The 16,407-nt window shown below is 41.9% G+C and overlaps 1 protein-coding gene across 1 annotated transcript; it reads left to right on the top strand.

Annotated features, from left to right (window-relative positions):
• The first annotated feature begins 1,494 nt into the window (after positions 1-1,494).
• Positions 1,495-15,109, top strand: hinfp (histone H4 transcription factor). The gene is made up of 11 exons (XM_055660704.1): positions 1,495-1,622; positions 2,458-2,712; positions 3,877-4,058; positions 5,762-5,988; positions 6,756-6,867; positions 7,640-7,792; positions 8,498-8,575; positions 10,514-10,634; positions 12,488-12,626; positions 13,843-13,967; positions 14,278-15,109. Exons 2-11 carry the CDS (start codon positions 2,693-2,695, stop codon positions 14,804-14,806), a joined length of 1,686 nt encoding a protein of 561 aa, XP_055516679.1. The 5' UTR covers positions 1,495-1,622; positions 2,458-2,692; the 3' UTR covers positions 14,807-15,109.
• Positions 15,110-16,407: the final 1,298 nt, after the last annotated feature.

Raw genomic sequence — 16,407 nt, 5'->3', positions numbered from 1 at the left:
CCCTGCATATCCATGTGCCTATCCAAAAGTCTCTTAAATGCCATTGTCATGTCTGCCTCAGCCACTAAACCCAGCAGCATCTCTGGTCAACATCTTTAATTCTACAACAGACCTGAAGACATAGCTTAGGAATAGAAGGATACTTTCATTATCAGTGATGGTATTCCTCAGAGAAGTTATTGAGCAGAGACAACATCAACCTATCAAGATGGATATTGTAGACTCAAAAAGCTGGAGTAACTCAGCATCTCTAGAGAGAAGGAATGGGTGATGTTTTGGCACGAGGCCCTTCTGCTGAATATGGCATATGGACAGCAGTGGTTGTGTCTGGGTGAGAGATTGGAGTGATGGGGAAGAATGTTTCTATCTGCACTCAACTGGTGAAACCACCAGCATCTCCAGAGCCCCAGTAATTTCATAAATTACTGCAGAGGAGATCTTCAAAAGCAGTAAAGAGGCAATGGACCATTCCCTCAACTGGTTTCAGGGATAGTGGCTTTGTCATACAAGGCAAGAGTGGGTCTATATTCTCCAGAAATATTCTTACTGAAACCGGAAAAAAATCCTATAAGGGTTGACAGGCTGAATGCAGGGAAGATATTTATCACAGCTGAGGGATCTAGAACCATGGTTGCATTTATAATAATGAGGGCCATTTTGGACTGGGAAGGTATTTTTTTTAAGAGACTGCAGATACTGAGATCTAGAACAAAACAACTGCTGGAGGAACTCAGCAATTGTGCAGCATCTATATGCGCAAAGGAATGGTTGACATTTTGGGTAAGCCCGATCAATTCTTAATATTGATGGTAAATCTTTGGAACTATCTCAGAGGGTTGTGGAGGTGAAGTCATTAAGTTAATCAAAAAATATATATTAGATGATGTCTGTAGATTTAGGGATGATTCAGTAGTGTGGAAAAATGTGCTAATGTAGAGGATCAACCATGATCTTGATGAATGGCAGATCAGGGCAGGAGGAGTCTCTCAGTCTGAAAAAGGGTTTCGACCCAAAACATCACCTGCTCCTTTTCTCCAGGGATGCTGCCGGACCCGCTGTGTTACTCCAACATTTTGTGTATGTATAGGATCAAATTGTCAACTCCTGCTATATATGTTAAATACTTAGGAACAAGTTATGCTGCTGTGGTCGATGAAGACCAGTAGGAGGAGCTGGTGTTGTACATGAAGACTGGTATGTATTTGTGGGGCTGAATAGCCTGCACCTGCCCGGCGGCGGAACCTTTCGCCGCAGCCTCGCGTCTGATGATTCCGTCCGGACTCTGTTGAGGTCGGACCGGCGGGACAGCCGCTGATTGGACGCTTTTGTCCCAGCCGCGACCTCCCATTGGCTGGGAGTTTGGTTCAGTTGCACCAATCGGCGGCGGCGGCTCCGGCCCGGCGGTTCCCGGGAGTCGCTGAGGCCGCGGGCGGGCGGGAGTGATGTCGTGACGGGGCCTCGTCACTGAACCGCCGGCCTCAGCCCGGACCCGGACCCGGACCCGGACCCTGCGCCGCCGCCCCCCGCCCCGACACTGGTCCACCCGCCGGAAGTGGCCCGCCGCCGCCAGCCAGTGCACTTCCGGTGCCGACTCCAGGCTCAAACTGGAGGATGAAGAGAAGGTGGGAGAGAGGGAGAGGGAGAGAGAGAGGGCGAGGGAGAGAAGGTGGGAGAGAGGTAGAGGGAAGGTGGGAGTGAGGGAGAGAGAGAGGGGGAAGGAAGATAGTAGTGGGAGAGGGAAGGTGGGAGTGAGGAGAGGAAGAGAGGGAAGGTGGGAGAGAGGTAGAGGGAAGGTGGGAGTGAGGAGAGAGAGAGAGGGAAGGTGGGAGAGAGGGAGAGGGAAGGTGGGAGTGAGGAGAGAAGGAAGGTGGGAGAGGGAAGGTGGGAAAGAGGGTAGGTGAGGGAGGAATGGAGAGGTGGAAGGGGGGAATTTGAGAAGGGAGAGGATGGGAATAGGAAAGGGGGAAGAGTGGGGCCGACGGTTTCTGGAGAGTATGGTGGAGGGAGGGAATGAGGGAGGGTAAGGGCGTGGGAGGGAAGGAGATGAAGTGGTGGGAGGGTAGTGAGGGAGAGGAGGATGGAAGGAAGGCGAGATACAGGAAAGGAAGCAGAGGGTGAGGTGAGAGCCTGGTGGGGAAGGGAGAGTGTTGTTAAAAGCTTTAGTTGGTGCTATGTTGTAAACCCGCAGTAAACTTCAATTTCGTAGTGAGCAACAGTAGGCAGTGTGAATTGATTTGATTTCTCTACTATCTGAAAGAAATCTGCATTTAATGTTTACAGGGGCTGCAATAACCTGAACGATTTCAGTGAATGTAATTCTAAATTTTATTGATATACGATATGAAGTGAGTCTCTGATGCTCAACATACAAGGGAGTTCAAATCTCAAGCAAATTGGTATGATGGTGCACGATGCATTCAACCAAAAATGCCACTAATTTTTCTTTTTTTTTTTTAGGAAGTTTTCTAACCTCCACATCTATCATCGGAAACTTGGGTAGCCCTGTGCGACAACATCACTTGAAGTAAATTAACAACTTCCTGGATTTCTGAGTGGATTGTAACTGGCAACCAAGACAAAGTCAATGTAGTTTTATGCATACTGGTATATTGTGCATCTACGTGCCTGAAAATGCAAACAATCAACGAAAAAAGATTTGCCTGGATGTAGGATGTGATTTGAGCAGAACAAAATGGCAAAACGGAAGACGGGGTAAATATTTTTCACAGTTTCACCAGTTTTCCTTAATAAAGAAGTTACATAAACAGTGTGACCAACATCACAAAGCTGGTATACAGACAATTCAATTTAACATCTTAAAACGCTTGCAATACTGATACCTTGAAGGGGCTGTCCCACTGTACGAGTTAATTCAAGAGCTCTCCCGAGTTTAAAACAAAATCAAACTCGTGGTAAGCACGTAGAATGTATGTAGCGGGTACGTCGGAGCACGGGACGTCTCTTAGCGGCTTGTAATGCTAACGGCAGGTACTCTGGAAACGTGGGAAGCTCGTGAAGACTCGTTTTTCAACATTGAAAAATGTCCACAAGAGCCCTGAGTACCTACGAGCGGCTATTACCGTAATTCTCCGAGTTCGAATCAGGGGAAACGCGGGCAAACTCTTGAATTAGCTCGTACAGTGGGACAGGCCCTTAAGTGATCATCAGGTGAATGGATAAAAACACACAGTGCTGGAATAACTTGGCAAGTCAGGCTGCATTACTGGACAGTGTGGATGGGTGATGCTTCGGATTGGGAGGAAGGGTCCTGACCTGAAATGTCACCTATCCATGTTCTCCAGAGATGCTGAGTTACTCCAACACTTTGTCTTTCTTTTAAATATAAGCCAGCATCTACAGTTCCTCATTTCTGCATGATCGTATGCAGCCTCTGTAGGGTTTAAGGTCTCTTTAACGTTTAGAAGGATATGGGCCAAATTCAGGGAAATGGGACTATCATAGATTATCACCTTGGACAACAAGGGTTAGTTGGACTTAGTTTGTTAGGGTTAGTCTGTTCCCGTGCTGCATGACCCTATGACTCTGATCGCCAAAGCCACAAGAGGAATATCTAGAGTGAAATGCAGATGCAGATTTGGAAAAGTATTAGATCCTAGAAAGGCAGTTAAAACTTTTAAAGCTTCCAAAGTCTGCTCATGTATCTTAGTGCATTAAAATGTAAATGCCTGGACAGAGAACTCTGTCTATTTGAAATTGTGAATGATGACAATTATAGTGTCTTTGAAGCTGCCTATGGCCTGTGATCATGAACCAATAATTAAACATTTGATTAGTTAATGCACTAAATGTAGTTTTATGCACACTGGTGAAGTAGTCTGAAAACTATTAACATAAATTGTATTCTTATTTAACTAGGTGTGACATCATGGCAGCTGGAAAGAATATGAAATATGATTCTCTGGTGCTTTTGTGTGAATGGGGGTCGTGTGGATTTACTGCATCTGGAATGGAAGATTTCAGCAATCACATCGCGGGGCATTTGAAGGAGCATTTAAAGGAGCAAATCCAAGGAGACGAGAGTGATAATGAGCCACAAGGTGGGTTGATCTGGTGGTAGCAACCTTTGAGTGGAAGAGAAAAAAAACAGTATATTTCACCAGAAATGGCATCATTTAATGATAGCCAATGGTAGTATTGCCTGGATTTGAATAACTCTTGCAGATAGAACTCAATGGGCCATTTAGTTACCCATTTTTCTGAAGAAGGGTCTCCGACCCGAAACGTCATCTATCCTTTTTCTCCAGAGATGCTGCCTGACCCACTGAGTTACTCCAGCACTTTGTGTGTCTCTCTCCCTTATATTCTGCTTGTGAGGCAGGAATGATTAGCGGTCTTCAAGATTTCTACTGTGTTCTGATAAACTCGAAAATAATTAATGTCTACCCTGTGATACTAATTTGATCTTTTAACCTTTGTTTTTAGGAGCATGCCCAGATTAACACACACAGATTTTTGAAAGTATATTGCTCAGTTTGAAATTTTGATTCTGCAAATGGGATGTAAAATAGGAGAACCATTTGTTTTTGTGACAAAAATTAAATACTCTATTTACTGCTTTTTTATTACATAGCAAATTAGGCACCATCTCTGGAGAGATAGAGTGCAGAGAATATTTGCATGTATGTTGCAGGTACTTGAGGGCCTGAGCCTTGGGGAGAGGTTGAGCAGGCAAGGACTTTATTCCTTGGACCGCAGGAGGATGAGGGGTGATCTTAAAGAGGTGTATAAGATCATGAGGGGAATAGATGGGGTCAATGGAGGCTTTCACCCAAAGTAGGGGAATCAAGCCAGTGAAGAAGGGTCTCGACCGAAAAGGTCACCCATTCCTCTCTCCAGAGATGCTGCCTGTCCCACATGTGTTCAAAGTGAGAGGGGAAAGATTAAATGAGGATCTGAGGGAAAACCTTTTTCTCACAGAGGGTGGTGGGTATATGGAACAATATGCTATGGGTGGTAGTTGAAGTAGGGTATTATAACAACATTTGAAAGGCACATGGACGGGTACATGGATAGGAAAGTTTAGAGAGATTTGGGCCAAATGCGGGCAAGTGAGACTAGTGTAGATGTGGGATCTATATCAGTACATGCAAGTTGGACTGATGGGCCTGTTTCCATGCTGTAACTTTATCCCAGCCCAGTTATCACTCCTTTGTCTAATAGAGTGAGTTATCGTCTCCATACTAACTTCCCCGATTACAGCTAACACCAACCATAACTAACTAGAAAGAACCAACAGCTCTTATATTGATGATTTGCCGACAAGGGAAATGGAACTAGAAAATTAAGTGGGTGTTACTCTTGCACACATTGCTGTATGACATGCGTCCATCACTATTCATTAGAACTGTGACCATTTGGAACAAATGTTTTGTGTAGCAAGAAGTTGAAATGATTGGAGAGGACAACGTGAATGCATGTGACGGGGTGCAGACCAATAGACTGACTGAAACCTGTGGTGTTACCAGCTTAGTGCAGGTTTGTCAATCACCACTGAGCCGTCTGGGAGATGTAACAGAAGGAGGTAAGGGAGGACAGGGGAAGAGAAGATAAAACGATGCAGGAACAGGGATACAAAACACTTTCATTACTAGAAACCTGAAAGGTGACCATTTTTAGGTGTTAATTCTGCGATTCTCCACAGGTGTTGCCTGACTTGCTGAGAATTCCCAGCATTATTTATTTTCTGTCCAATAACTAACCGTCCTCATTGACCCACTTTGTTTGTCCTCTTATTTCTCAGAGGAGCATCAGTGCCTGTGGGCCGACTGTGGGTTCTACTCGGTGGAGAGTTCAACAGACGTGATCCGACATGTATATTTTCACGCCTACCACACAAAGCTTAAATACTGGGGTCTGCAGACTCTCCAGGCTCAGACTGAACTCGAACATTGTTTATTGGATCGGCAGAGCCGTAATATCATTCCAGAAATTCCAGAGAGTTTTATTTGCCTCTGGGGGCACTGTGACGTGAGTTGCTCAATCATCTTGGAAGTTTGTTTCCACACCCAGTCTTGTTTCTTGGTCCTTCTAACTCTGCCCTTCGTATGGTAGAATCATCGAGACCTTTAGCATAGAAATAGGCTCTTTGCCCACCAAATCCGCACCGTCCATCGACCACCCGTTTGCACAAATCCCATTTTATTATTGACGAAGACCCATCTCCAGAGATGCTGCCTGACCTGCTGAGTTACTCACTTTGTGTCTTTTGTCAGTTCCTTGTTTCCCCGTTTTTATTATTCCCACATTCCCACCAATTTTGCCGAGATTCTACCCAACATCGACACACCAGGAACCATTTACAGGGGCTAATGAACCTGCTGACCTGTCTCTCTTTGCAGGCAACTCATGTGTTCACAGGGAGGACATGCAAACTCCATAAAGACAACACTGGAGGTCAGGGATCCCTGACGCTATGAAGCAGCAACTCTATTAGCTGTACCACTGTGCTGACTAAACATTGAAAACCTTGCATTGAGCTTTATTATATTAATCTGCGGTGACCATAACAATATAGTCCTATTCTGACAATGATATTGGATGAAGGAGCAAAATGCCACTTCCCAAGTACGATCAGTTGCCTCCTTTGCTGCATGTGCAGCCTCATTTTGTGTCTGTGTGTGATTTCCCCATGTACCTCTGCATGCCTACATCTGTACAGGCTGCATGTTGTGTTTAACAGTTTATCACTTATCGTTTTGCTTTCCCATTTGTTGATGTGCTGTTTTCATTTTTAGAGCACTTTTGAGAATCCAGAATGGTTCTACAGGCACGTGGACATGCATGGAATGTGTTCAGATCGTGATGCAACCACAGACACTAATATTATAATTCCGTGCTGTTGGAAAGGTGAGCCCTAAATGGAGCTAGATTGGTTGTCAGGTTCTTATTCACACACTATAATTTGCACAGCAAACCTAGCTGTCCTATGAGTCGAAATTTATGAATTCCTAGCAAGCTCGTTGTGTTAGGACAGTTTTACTAAGTAATCAGGAAAGGGAGAATAAGCTTGAGTGTTTTCCAATTTGCAAAGGCACAAGTTTCATATAATGCTACACATTGATAATTACATAATGGGAACTCAATTTGAGCTGTGGCTGCAGGGGACAATGGTATGTTTCCATGTTAGCTAACAAAAGGTAAGGATAATGACATTTATTAAACAATACAGATAAATATATTTTGGTTAGATAGAATATCGGGATCTCAATGCAATTGAAAGGATTGACTGGGATCTGAATGCATATGTTTAACTGATTCTCTGAACAAAGAGAAGGGTGGTACAGCAGTAGAGTTGCTACCTTACAGCGCCAGAGACCCAGGTGTGATCCTGACTACGAGTGCTGTTTGTATGTTCTCCCTGTGACCACGTGGGTTTTCTCCGGGAGCTCCGGTTTCCTCCCACATTCCAAAGGCGTACAGGTTTGAAGTAATTGGCTTCAGTAAGAATTGTAAATTGTCCCGATGATAATGCTGGTGTACGGGGATCGCTGGTCGACATGAACTCAATGGGCCTGTTTTCGCTAAACTTAACTTAAATCATTCACTATTTATTTAATCTGCACATCTTATCATTACTGTTATTTTTTTGGATATTTATTACCCATTTGTTCCCCTTTAGATTGTGAGGCAACATTCAAAGTAAAGTTTAAGTTACGGGAACATTTGCGAAGTCACACTCAGGAGAAAGTGGTGGCATGCCCGACTTGTGGGGGAATGTTTGCCAGCAACACCAAATTCTTTGATCACATCCGCAGGCAGACAGCCACGGAATGTAAGTAAAATGTCCTTGGATTGTTCGATGATCAATGGTTCTTTATATGTCACATGTACCAAGGTACAGTGAAATTCATGTTTGCATGCTGCTCAGTACATGTATCACTATACATAAGCACTTGAATACATCTTGGATAAGCATCTCAGATACAATATTACTGTATAACAGTAGTACACTGGCAGTATACGGAGTCGCCAGTTTTGCGCAATTTTCATGTGTCTGTAAGTTGTCCTGGCTGTGTTGCTGAGTCGGCCTGGCTCACTGTAGCTGTGCTGTCCTCCACCGCTGTAGGCCGCTTCAAGAGAAGTTTTTTTTTTTTGTAACGACGATATTTTTAAATGGTTACCCAAAGCGTGGTCTGGGCATTGAAATTATGCACATAGCCTAGCTCCTAACCACTGCACAACTGCAGTGGAAAGATTGAAAATATTTCTGGAAGTGAACCCCAGTTCGCAGTTGTTACATGGTTTGTAAAGTGGGTTAATCTGTTGTCCTTTGAGGCAGTATCCGGCAGAAGTTATTTACTGTGTGACTTTGATATAAAGCCAGATACTTCAAAATGGGTTGTGATAACACATGTCATTTGATGTCATTGACCTAGATACGGATACACAAAGGCAGCATGTGACTGTCTATTTTTACACAATACTGAACCTATTGCTATAAGAATTGCCTGTGATGAGTTTTATTTTGTCTCACTAGATCAACGCTTCCAGTGCTCCCACTGCTCTAAAAGATTTGCCACTGAAAGGCTACTCAGGGATCACATGCGGCATCATGGCAAGTCAAGTTCCAGGGTGTTTTTCACCCTATCAATTGGCATCCTGTTGTATGAATATTTGCCACTTTTTGTTAATATTATTTTAACCAAATGGTGTTCCTACTTGCACCAACGTCATTTGGGTTTGTCCAGGTGATCATCTCCCATTTGGAGAGAGGGTAGTTGAGGCAGAAATTATAACATTTAAAGGATATTTGGACAGATACATGGATAGGAAAGGTTTAGAGGGATACGGGCCAAATGTAGGCAGGTGGGACTAGTGTAGATGCCTTGGTCGGCATGGGCAAGCTGGGCAGAAGGGCCTGTTTCTCTGCTGTATTACTGATTCTATGACTATTTGGAAATCCCTAATACTCTAGATTTTATGATCAACAGAGTCCACTTTTTTTTTTTCAAAGAAAGTTGTCCACGTAGTTCTACCGATCTCTGGAGTAGTTGACTCCTGTCATCCATCACGTCAGATGCCAGCAATCGTGTCATCTCAGAACATCGAAATGTACAGACGGGAACAGGCCCTTTATCCCATAATGTCTTTCCTGAACATAATGCCAAGATAAACTAATCTCATCTGCCTGCACATGATCCATAGGCCTCCATTCTCCGCATGTCCATGTGCCTATCCTGAAGCCTCTTAAATGCCAGTATCGTAACTATCACCACCCTTGGCAACACATTCCAGGCACCCTCTGCATTTTACAAAAGCTTGCCCCGCACATCTTTTTAACTTTGCCCATCATCAAAGTTAATTAAAATGGGAAAGAAAAGGCATATTTTTGCTAACGCTCTAAAATGCTGAAACAAGGTTAAAATATACACCTTAAAATATCAAATTTCCTAACATGTGTTTTTGAAACTTTGCGACTGCATTCTGTGATTTTCTTTTCTTTTGGTGTAATGGTGGCTTATTATAACATTGAATTGGACGCACCAGCAAACAACAAAAAATAACTTTCAGGATATTTTAATGAAAAGATTAGTTTGTGAATAACTTTAACATTTCCCAATGATGGGAATGCTCTAGAATAATGCGTTCGATAAGAGTTTTGAAACGCTGACAGCAACTTCAGGATCTTCACAGAGTATTACACATGCTCCAAAATTGTGAAGCTGCTGTTTTGCCATTATTATAGCTGCAAATTCCAGTCCATACCACTGCATTCTCCATGGATATAATCTTTAGGTTTCCCACCATAAGAGGAAGAAGGTTCGTTTTTTTTTTTAATTTTATTAGAAGTTAATACAGTACAAAACAATACAGTGGAACCTAATTTTAGGTGCCAACTATGTCATACCGTAATCCATTCTATGTACAACCTCTAGTTTTATGTTTTGAAAAGGAAGTAAGCAAGACAAGAAAAAGAAAACAATGGAAAGAGGAAAAATAGATGATAGAGAATAGAAAAACGTGAAGTGTGTATATATATATAAAAAAAAGAAAAAGTGGAAAGTAGAAATAGAGAAGGCCCCTTAAAAGAGAAATTTTCAAATCTTTATTCAGAGATGTAGATCTATCCGCGGCATGAACTGAAATCAGCAATCTTTACGGTACCGCTGCATCACATGATTCCAAAAAGTCGATGAAAGGAGACCAACTCCTTAAGAATTGGTCATATTTATCTATTAGTCGGAGTCTCGTTGCTGAAATTAATAGGGGTGAATTGAAGATTTTGATAACCAAAGTCTTCAACAGTCCCTGCATGTTGGAGCCCAGTTCATTAGAGGTTTAAACATTCTAAGCACTTTCTTCCTTGACATGCCTCCACTAGTCAAGAGTGTTAACTTTCGTTCTAAAATTGGTCACAAGTCTAAGAGTCATTAGAATGATGTTTTTGGTTTGGATGAATCTTACTTTAGTCACTGGCCAAGCCTCCTGAGTTGTTACTGAACAGTGGTGTGTCCTTCAAATTTGGATTTGAATGAATGCTTTTATTTTCTAGTGAATTATTACAAGTGCCCATTTTGCGATATGACCTGCCCAGCACCATCTGCCTTGCGGAACCATATCAAGTTCCGCCATAGTGACGAGAAGCCATTCAGATGTGAATACTGTGAATACAGGTTTGTCAAGTGTTATAATGTTGGGTATCTTATCCATTTACTGCCGACTCTCAAACATTTTCTGCCTTGCCCATGGAAATAATTTTGTCTACATTTTCCCGTTTTGTGAAAATATTCACCAATCAGTGGAAATAACTGATCCCAATTTTGTCTCGTGGTAATCCTTAACAAACTTTAGACTCTCGCACGTTCTAATTTTGTTCCAAAAGGATCTGATCTGGTGCAAGATCCAAAAGCCGTTTATTCCCTCGCCACTATGTCAGTGCTGAGAAATTTCATGTGATGTCCAGAGGCAGAAAACTGTTAAGAAATCAGTGGAACTCTGTCAACAAGTTTGGGAATTTTGCATTCTGTTTGCAAAATGAACGTCATTGTGTTTTGTTATTCCATTTCAAATAGTATCACTGCGTGCAATTCTGTTGCCCATTCTTGTAGCTGCTTCATTATACTGACCATCTATTTGTCCAGCCCTATCAGACTTGTACACATACATTAAGTCATTCACAGTTTGCCACATTTTCTAATTTGAAATTATCAACAAACTTAAACTATTTCCTTAATTCCTAAATCCAAATCACATGGAAGATAAAATAAACAAAGCTATTGCAGAATGATGAAAAGTGAACTTTTCCAGTTATGGAAAGTTTTACAACTGGCCATTGTCCTTTGTTCACAAGGTCCCATATATTCCATTCAATTTGCTATTTGGTTTATTATCAAATGTAAAAAATTCCAAATTAAATGCATGAACTTTTTTCTGTGACCCTGTTTTATTTCAGAGGTCTATCTTGATTGAGCTCATGTCGTACCTTTATAGAAATCCGTGCGGAATAAATATTTGTCCAGTAGTTTTGTCCCCTGGGTCTTCTGGTTGGTTGCCAATTTTGGCACGTATAAATTTTCTATAGTTTCCTTTTCTGAAAAGATATCCCACATTTATCCAGTTTTGGCACATATCTTGTTTTCAGAATGTTTAGAACATTATTGCCTCTTTGTTCTGGAGCTTCCTTTGGGACTTTTGTATGAACAATTGCTTTTCTTAAGATGGTCTGTCGGACATTTATTCTGCAGTCACAATTTCCATTACCTCAAAATGAAGGCACAGTATTTCAACTGTCTCCGTCTCTTCATTTATTATCCCTATCACCTTTTTGGTAATATTTATTTTTTTACCAGTTTTTGGTCTTTTTACTGTTGTCCTTTGGATGTTTTTGTTAATGGCCTTTGTAGCTTTCTTTGGTCATTTTAATTTCACCGTATACATGTACCTGGATTATTTATGCCTGGCTTTTAATGTTTACTGAAGATTTAATTATTTTACTTGCTTCAATTTAATTTTATCTTGAAGAGCACTGAGACCATAATCATTCCCTCCACTTACCTAAAATTATTGTCCTTGCCATGTCCGAATAAATAAAAAAATATCCCCTACCTTGAGGTCACTAGTATCTTCATTTGTTACGTAGAACAAGATTCTCAGATTATTTGGACGTTTCCACCATTTTCTGATTATATAAACCATTCTTGCTTTCCCACTTGAAGTAGCAACATATTGAAAGTGATTAACTATTAATCTCCTTTTCTCCCAATTCTCCAGTTTTGGAAAATTCTCTTAAATTGCAACAATACACTTTTCTGTTCCATCTACAGATGTCACCTTTAGTTTCTTTCCTGCTGTTCAGCAGTCTATAAATTAGCCCCAGAACTCAATCACATTCTGTTGACCTCTTGAATTAAGGGGCTTTCCTTCCTATTTCTCCTTTTTAATCTTTCGTCTCGGGAGAGAAGGAATGTGTGACGCTTCGGGTCGAGACCCTTCTTCAGACGAATCACTGTCATTTGTTTTCTCCCAGCTGCAAGAACTTGGTTGATCTAAGAAGACATTTGGACACCCACAGTGAAGACCCGACCTATCGGTGTGAGTTTGCGGGTTGTACATTCAGCGCTCGATCCCAATATTCTATCAAGTCCCACTACAGGAAGGTACATGAGGTAAGTAGTGGAACAGAAAGCCGCACTTCTCTGTTGCCAGTCTACCTGCAGGAAAATGGACAATGTATCCCATCTGGAATGGGGTGACCTTGTTCTTTTTCTTTTACCAATGGCAATGGGTCTTTCAGCCCAACATCTCAGCTGATCTATATGGCCTCTCATTGGGCTGCCTCTACCCTTTGTAATCCAGCACCTTCCAAGTTCTCTACCATCCTTTCTGCCTGTCTATAACTTCCCCTGGAATGTTTCTGTGCTCTTCACCTCAACTACTCCCTATGCAAGTGAACAGTACATTGAAACCACTGCCTAGGTAGAGATTTCTCCTGAATTCGTGATTGGATTGATGTGACAATCTTATTTTATGACACTTGGTTCAGGGCACGGGGAACACATACAAACCCCGTGTAGACCGCCTGGATCCAACCCAGGTGTTTGACGCTGTAAGGCCGCAACTCTACCACTGTGCCAGCATGCTGCCCCTTTAATCTCTCAAGCGCTCCCATAATTTTCAGTGGGTACTGTATGAAACCACTCACTAGTCTTTGTCCTGGGGCAAAAAACCTTTGCCTTTTTGATCTGGAAGGTATAGTTCCATTTGAATTCATTTACACCTGTGGTAATTTTGGAGCCTTTATATTTGATCAATGCTGACACTATTGCAACAGCTATAGTAAATCTGAAACCAATGCCTCCGCGGTAGATTGGCGTTCTTAGTAAACATAAAAGACCATTACATTCTGGGATTTAATTTCTTCATTCGTGGGTTGTGTCAGATATTTTATCTTGATATTTGCAAGAATAGAATTCAATGAGGTTCCTCTTCATGCCTCTACTTTCCAGCGCTGTTCACAACAGAAAGAGCAAGTGAGCAATTAGCTCTTAAATGTCAATCCAAGCTGGAGCTGATCAGAGTATTTTCATGACAGCAGTTTGCTCACATACTTAATTTTTTAACTGCCAGGTCATTAATATTGATTCTTCCGTTTAACCTACCATTTAAATTAACTATTTCAATCATTCTTGGTTTTGTTCTACAGGCCAATTTTCGAGCGTGTCTGTAGCACGTGTAATCCATTCATCTTTTAAACTGAAAACCATTAATTTGTTAACAGCATTACAAGCGTTTGCTTTGTGTAGATACTCACTGTCTTTAAGGTCACCGTGACTGGTTGTCATCCAGCTTGTTATGACCTATTTGGTACTCTCATCTTCTCAGGGGGATATGGAACCCAGATACAAATGTCACGTGTGTGACAAATGTTTCACCAGAGGTAACAATCTGACCGTGCACCTCAGGAAGAAACATCAGTTTAAGTGGCCTTCAGGTCATCCCCGTTTCAGGTATGCTAACCCAGCATTTTATTCTCCCAATCTTTATTTCATAACGTATCCATATCCATTCCCTCCCCTGATGCTGTCTCTCATGCTGTGTTCCTCAAGGGCTGGCCTATGGCAATGTTTACCTACGTCTAATATATAGTTTTCAATACTGTATGGTCTTAACATCAGTTGTGATTATAGAGTTTCTAGAATAATGTTGAAGAATATTCTACTGTTTTAATTTAGAGTATTGATAAGTAACCCTGTTTTAGATATCAATCATTGTTCCGTTATAATTATTTAATTATGCAAGTGTTGCTTTAAATCTTAGATACAAAGAGCATGAAGATGGCTACATGCGACTACAGCTAGTACGTTATGAGAGTGTTGAACTGACTGAACAGCTAATGAAAGAGCGGGAGAAGCAGGATGGTCGCTTAGAGAGCATATCGGAGAGTTTGGTCTTGTCAGAAGCGAACCTACGAGGGATTATACTGGAGCCAGTGGAAGAATCAAACAGCGAGGACCAGGGGGTAGACAAGCAGAGCGTCGACTCTCTGAACTGTTGTACGAATGAATGTAGGGAACGCTGCAGTTACAGTGATGGTGCTGACCTGGAGCATCTCCAGCAGTCGCCGCTGGGCTCCTGTGACTCCAGTAAAAGCCCCATTATCCGGGTGGTCAACCGGACTAACGAACATGGGGAAAATGAGACCGTTTACTACGTTCTGACCAATGCACCACATAACACAGGGAGCACAGGCCCAATCAGTGAGGACACTACTATGGAGACTGAAGGACCCTCCACTGACAACATAGAAAAGACTGCGGAAGAATTGGGCATTGAAATAATTGGCTAGTACTAATTAACCAAATTCATTGCTGGTGTGTTTGTTTGATATTTTGTATATTTGCTTTAACTTTGAGTCACAGCCTCTGTGATGCAATGTTGACTGGTTTGCCAATATTGGCTATATTTATAGACATGTTTATTTTTACTGTAGCCCCTCTGTATGAAATTCATTATGTTGCATATCTCGCATTGCCAGGAGCAATACAGTCCCTGCTTTCAATTACGCTACAATCATTAGATCGAAGACATTTATTCAAACAGATTTTGACTGATGTACAGTGTCAATACAACAAATAGTTTTAATCAGCAATATGATTTTTATTGTGTAAAAGTCTAATGGTATTCATTGATTTTTGTAAACTGCACTTTTTACTCTGGTCCTGCAGTTCCTTAGTTGCAGGCAGTTAGTTCTAAAACGACTCATTGTTAACCCAGGTGTAGACATTCTTCTGGGAAATGTTCCCGTCCTTGCCTTTGTGCCCCTTATTGTTTCACACAAAGAAATAGCAGCACATGGGTTTCAAAATGGATTCATTTGGCCACTGACCTCTGCTCTTCATAAAGTGGGTTCCATTTACTCTGCCTTGCTACTTCTTCACAGTCAGAACAATAAGGACCAGAAAGGTTGTACAAAAGTGGCAGTATTGTACTGCTGATTTTTATGGAGCACTCCTTCATCACCCCCATCTTTAATTCTCTGAATTTTTTCCCCTTCTTCCCCACATACCTATTCTTCTTGTTACGGGCCTGTTCAAATCTCTCTTAACCCATTGCCTATGTATAGTAACCCTCTGGCGATAGATTATTGTCTTTAATTGCAGTTCTGCAACCTATCATTTTTTAAAGTTAAGTGTATCTTTACTATGTACTGCAACCACCCAAGAACAAAAGGAATCAAATCCACCGAAGAAAACTTAGAAATACACCAAATTTAAGATATCAACACTTTGGCCCTGTTTACTTTTTCCCTCTCTCGCTGTATAATAGCGCATGTTTTACAATGTTATTCTTGCCAGATTTTTGCGGTTTGTCCTCATCTGTGAGCATAATGCTTCTCACAGGCTAACCTTGGATGAGCATTGTGATAAGTCTTTCACCCTCGGTTTGACGTGACACCCAGGCCACCACAGTTTTGCAGATTTTGTGTACCTACTTCCAACAGACTTTTCACGAAAGAGAGGATCGCGTTCTTCAGGAAAGTGCAAAAGCAAAATGCTCCAATAGTTATGTACTTGTTGAGTTTGAGGCCAATTGACCGATATGTGTTGGCATCGTATGATGGGCTGCACGCTCTAGAGTTGCTGCCTTACAGCGCCAGAGACCCGGGTTCAATCCTGACTACGGGAGCAGTTTGTACATTCTCTTTGTGACCGTGTGGGTTTTCCACGAGTGTTCCGGTTTCCACCCACATTCCAAAGACGTGCAGGTTTGTAGGTTAATTGGCTTCGGTAAAAATGGTTAATTGTCCCTAGTGTGTAAGATTAGTGCTGGTGTATGGGGACCGCTGGTTAGCATGGGGTCGGTGGGCCAAAGGGCCTGTTTGCCCGCTGTATCTCTAAAACCTAAACCTATGAAATGCTCTCCCAATCTTCCATGGCATATTTTTTC

This window comes from Leucoraja erinacea, chromosome 32 (genome assembly GCF_028641065.1).
Source record: "Leucoraja erinacea ecotype New England chromosome 32, Leri_hhj_1, whole genome shotgun sequence".
NCBI lineage: Eukaryota > Metazoa > Chordata > Chondrichthyes > Rajiformes > Rajidae > Leucoraja > Leucoraja erinaceus.
Note: the sequence above shows the minus strand (reverse complement) of the source record. Positions and strands in the feature narration are given on the sequence as shown.

Excerpts from the sequence above, each read along its gene's own strand:
- hinfp (XM_055660704.1), top strand. The coding sequence starts at position 2,693 with ATGGCAAAACGGAAGACGGG. Across the intron at positions 6,868-7,639 it reads AATTCCGTGCTGTTGGAAAG|ATTGTGAGGCAACATTCAAA; the intron begins GTGAGCCCTAAA and ends GTTCCCCTTTAG. Across the intron at positions 10,635-12,487 it reads TGTGAATACTGTGAATACAG|CTGCAAGAACTTGGTTGATC; the intron begins GTTTGTCAAGTG and ends GTTTTCTCCCAG.